At 29.4% G+C, this 3,439-nt stretch overlaps 1 protein-coding gene across 1 annotated transcript; it reads left to right on the top strand.

The window, feature by feature from the left end:
* The first annotated feature begins 479 nt into the window (after positions 1-479).
* LOC146898889 (albumin-1-like) lies at positions 480-2,493 on the top strand. The gene is made up of 2 exons (XM_085739314.1): positions 480-613; positions 1,758-2,493. Exons 1-2 carry the CDS (start codon positions 565-567, stop codon positions 2,147-2,149), a joined length of 441 nt encoding a protein of 146 aa, XP_085595440.1. The 5' UTR covers positions 480-564; the 3' UTR covers positions 2,150-2,493.
* Positions 2,494-3,439: the final 946 nt, after the last annotated feature.

Raw genomic sequence — 3,439 nt, 5'->3', positions numbered from 1 at the left:
AAATTATCTGTCTGTTGATCCTAAACATTGTAATAAAACGAAAAATACATGTTAATAAAAACAATCAAATACCCCTAACAAGCAAATACAACTACTAATACTATCACCCTTTAATGAATAATTTCCAGCATTATACCAAGCCAAAATATTCATGAACTTTAACTACCCTAACTCAAGCTGAAATTTTTATTTTATCTAAAATTCAAGTTGAACAAATTCTTATTGAGTCGATCTCAGACTCAACTCAATCTATTTTCAGCCACACTGATCTTTGCTTCTCAATTTAACACAATTTTTTTTACTCAATCTATTTTCAGCCACATTGATCTTTGCTTCTCAATTTAATACAATTTTTTTTCATCGTTTTAATATTTATTTATCTTCTCTTAGCCCATGATCCGTCCTTCTCAATTTAATACAAATATTATTGCATCGTTGTAAGCATTATTGTCGCTATTATAAGGAAGTCTCTATATATTGTTGCATCCAGGAATAAACTAATGCAACTCAAAGCTAATCTTTCATAACAAACAATTGAAGCTAGTTTATTCTTTCGATCAAACAATGGCTTATCTTAAGCATGCTTTGACTGTTGTCTTCCTTGCCACACTATGTGTGTATTTTACAACTTTTCTCACTAGTACATACCATGCATTTCTTTTTATATTTAAGCAATTGCTATGGCTTTCATCTTTATTGCCACAATCTGCGTCTATTTTACTATTCGTCTTGCCATTATATACCATATATTTCATTTTATGTAAGAATTCATGAGATATTTATCAGAAACAACTCCCAATTAATGGAGTAGTCTTTTTAGTAATAAATTATTAAGTACCTAACTAACCATTGTTCTAAATATATTATTATTATTATTATTATTATTATTATTATTATTATTATTATTATTATTATTATTATTATTATTATTATTATTATTTTCTATTTATTACTACTACTACTAGTCTACTACTACCTTTCGGATTGGCACTCGGTGTCCTTATGTCCATTTTTTATGTGCTAATGTGTGTACATTATGAATAATATTTGTAAGAGTAATTGAGAAAGGGTTTTGGTTTGTGTTGCGCCTTGATTTTTTTCCTCACTCTAGGTTTATCAAAACAAGGAAAGTAGGCGAGAAAGTGTATAATTGACAAATTATAACCTTAAACTACAAAAATGACAGTTCAATAGAAACACAAAATCTCTACTCAAACGATACATAAAAAGAAACGAAGAAAGTAATGAGTGCACAATATGTTTTATGGTCTCCATAATTTTATAAAAGGATTGCTATGTGTATATAATAATATGTTACTATGTATATATGATATTAGTAAAAATATCTATATTACTAGATATTTTTTTGATCAAGCTATATTACTATAGGTCAGTTCTGTCTTAGAATTTCTTTAGGGATAAGAATAGCTTGCCTAACTATCCTTTTCCCAAGGATTTCATTTGTTTATTTTCTTTTTATGCGTTTCTTTTTAAGGGTTTTGACCTAGTCTCCCTCTTGCATATATATTTTTCCCTTTTTTAATAATATGTTGGAATGTTTTTGGTGTTGCTTGATGCCCAACCTACTTATTGACTTATAAAAAAGGTATTCAATTTATAATATATACATGATATTAGAAAGATAGTGTGAGCCAAGATCCACATAACCAATAACCTAGGGCCGTAAGTTTGCATTCATGATTGTGTAAGTATGTGGTTGTATTTGTTCGAATTTTAACTGAATTTTCCATTTGCAGTAATATCACCGATGAAGAAGGTAGAAGCTGGATGTGAAAGAACTGTTTGCACAGTATTTGAGGTATATTATTGTGGCCCAAGTTGTACTTGCATCATTTTTTCACTATTTAGTGGTATTTGCTTTCCCACACCAACTGCGATGAAGGTGGTCGAGGATCATCCCAACTTATGTCAATCTCACGATGACTGCATCAAAAAGGGAAGTGGGAGCTTTTGCGGTTATTATCCTAATTCTGAAATCCAACATGGAAAGTGTTTTACCTCTAACGTTGAAGCAGAACGCTACTTCGAGATTCTCACTAACGACCATGCAAAATACAACTTCCAGAAGACTATCTCTAACTCCAATGGAAAAGAATTCTTGAAGAATCCTATGGAGATTGCCGCTTAATATTAATATGTCCATGCAGCAAGAAATCAACCATGCATTATACTTCCTTTCGTCTTATTTATAGATGAAATTTAAGTCAATAAAAGTTGATGTAGCTGGACTGAATTTCAAACCAGATGCATTAACTTTTGTTGACTCAACTTTCTCTTATAAATAAGACTGAAGGTAGTAACTTGAAGCTACATACTACTTTTAATAAACAATATCTTTGTGTCCAACTAATCAGTTGGTTTTCTTAGATATCCATCTGAATTTTAATAAATGTAGCAAACGCATGGGTGTGCCATTGTAATATATGTCATCACTTTAAAAGTAATGTTATCATTCTCATTTTCTTTCTATAATTCTTCTTCTATACATATTTCGTGCTTTTTTTCTTTACTAAAAAAATACATTCATTCAGTTAAATTGAAAGAAATACATCGAACAACACAAAAATCAAATCGCTACAATTGAATAGGATGAGCTTGGAACAAACTTACAACATCCAAATTAATAACATATAACGGGAAAATGCTTTCAATTATGGAAAAGCCTACAAATATGAAAAAATTAAAGTGTCCAAAATGTATCTGGATAACGTAAGATTTCAAAGTCATTAATGTGCACTAAAATGGTGCAAATTTATCGATCTCAACCAAACAGACACCGCAACCAGACAAGAAAGCAAAACAATGCAGCAAGACGGCAGAAAAAAGCAAACTTAATTCGCTCTTAGACAATAAAATCACAAAGGGAAAAACTAAATAAATATGAAAATCTCTTATTTAAACAAAATAGAAGGAGGAAATTGATTTAGATGGGTTATTTTGAATCAAAAAATTGAGCCTAAACCACACTCTAGAAGAAGAAAAAGAGATGCGAGTGTGGTTTTGGTAAAAAAAAATAAAAGTTCACGCATATGTGGCATTAATTCTTCCATGTTTCAAAGTTCACATGGTGCCAAACTTAATAACAATGATATATATAAAAAGTGAAAATTTGTTTTACCATTCATAAAAAGAGGTTACGCAGTTGACAAAACATAAATAATTTTATTAGGACACCTACACTTTATACGGTGAACTATGCTTTTTTGTAACATTTTATTTATAGTTTTTTGTAAAATAATTTTGTTAAATATTGATGTGGTTTTTGTAACATAAAATTTGAGTTGTTTCATTAACAATATTTTAACATATGTCGCATTAATCATTTTGACTACTTAGTCAAAATATAAAGTTGTAAAACATGAACAATTTCACATATCTAAATTTACGTAGTTTCAGTAAAAAAAAAATTAAAATACAC

This window comes from Medicago sativa, chromosome 8 (assembly GCF_051527215.1).
Source record: "Medicago sativa cultivar Bolivia chromosome 8, Bolivia_mono, whole genome shotgun sequence".
In the NCBI taxonomy this organism is placed as follows: Eukaryota; Viridiplantae; Streptophyta; class Magnoliopsida; order Fabales; family Fabaceae; genus Medicago; species Medicago sativa.
Note: the sequence above shows the minus strand (reverse complement) of the source record. Positions and strands in the feature narration are given on the sequence as shown.

Excerpts from the sequence above, each read along its gene's own strand:
- LOC146898889 (XM_085739314.1), top strand. The coding sequence starts at position 565 with ATGGCTTATCTTAAGCATGCTTTGACTGTTGTCTTCCTTGCCACACTA. Across the intron at positions 614-1,757 it reads TGTCTTCCTTGCCACACTAT|TAATATCACCGATGAAGAAG; the intron begins GTGTGTATTTTA and ends TTCCATTTGCAG.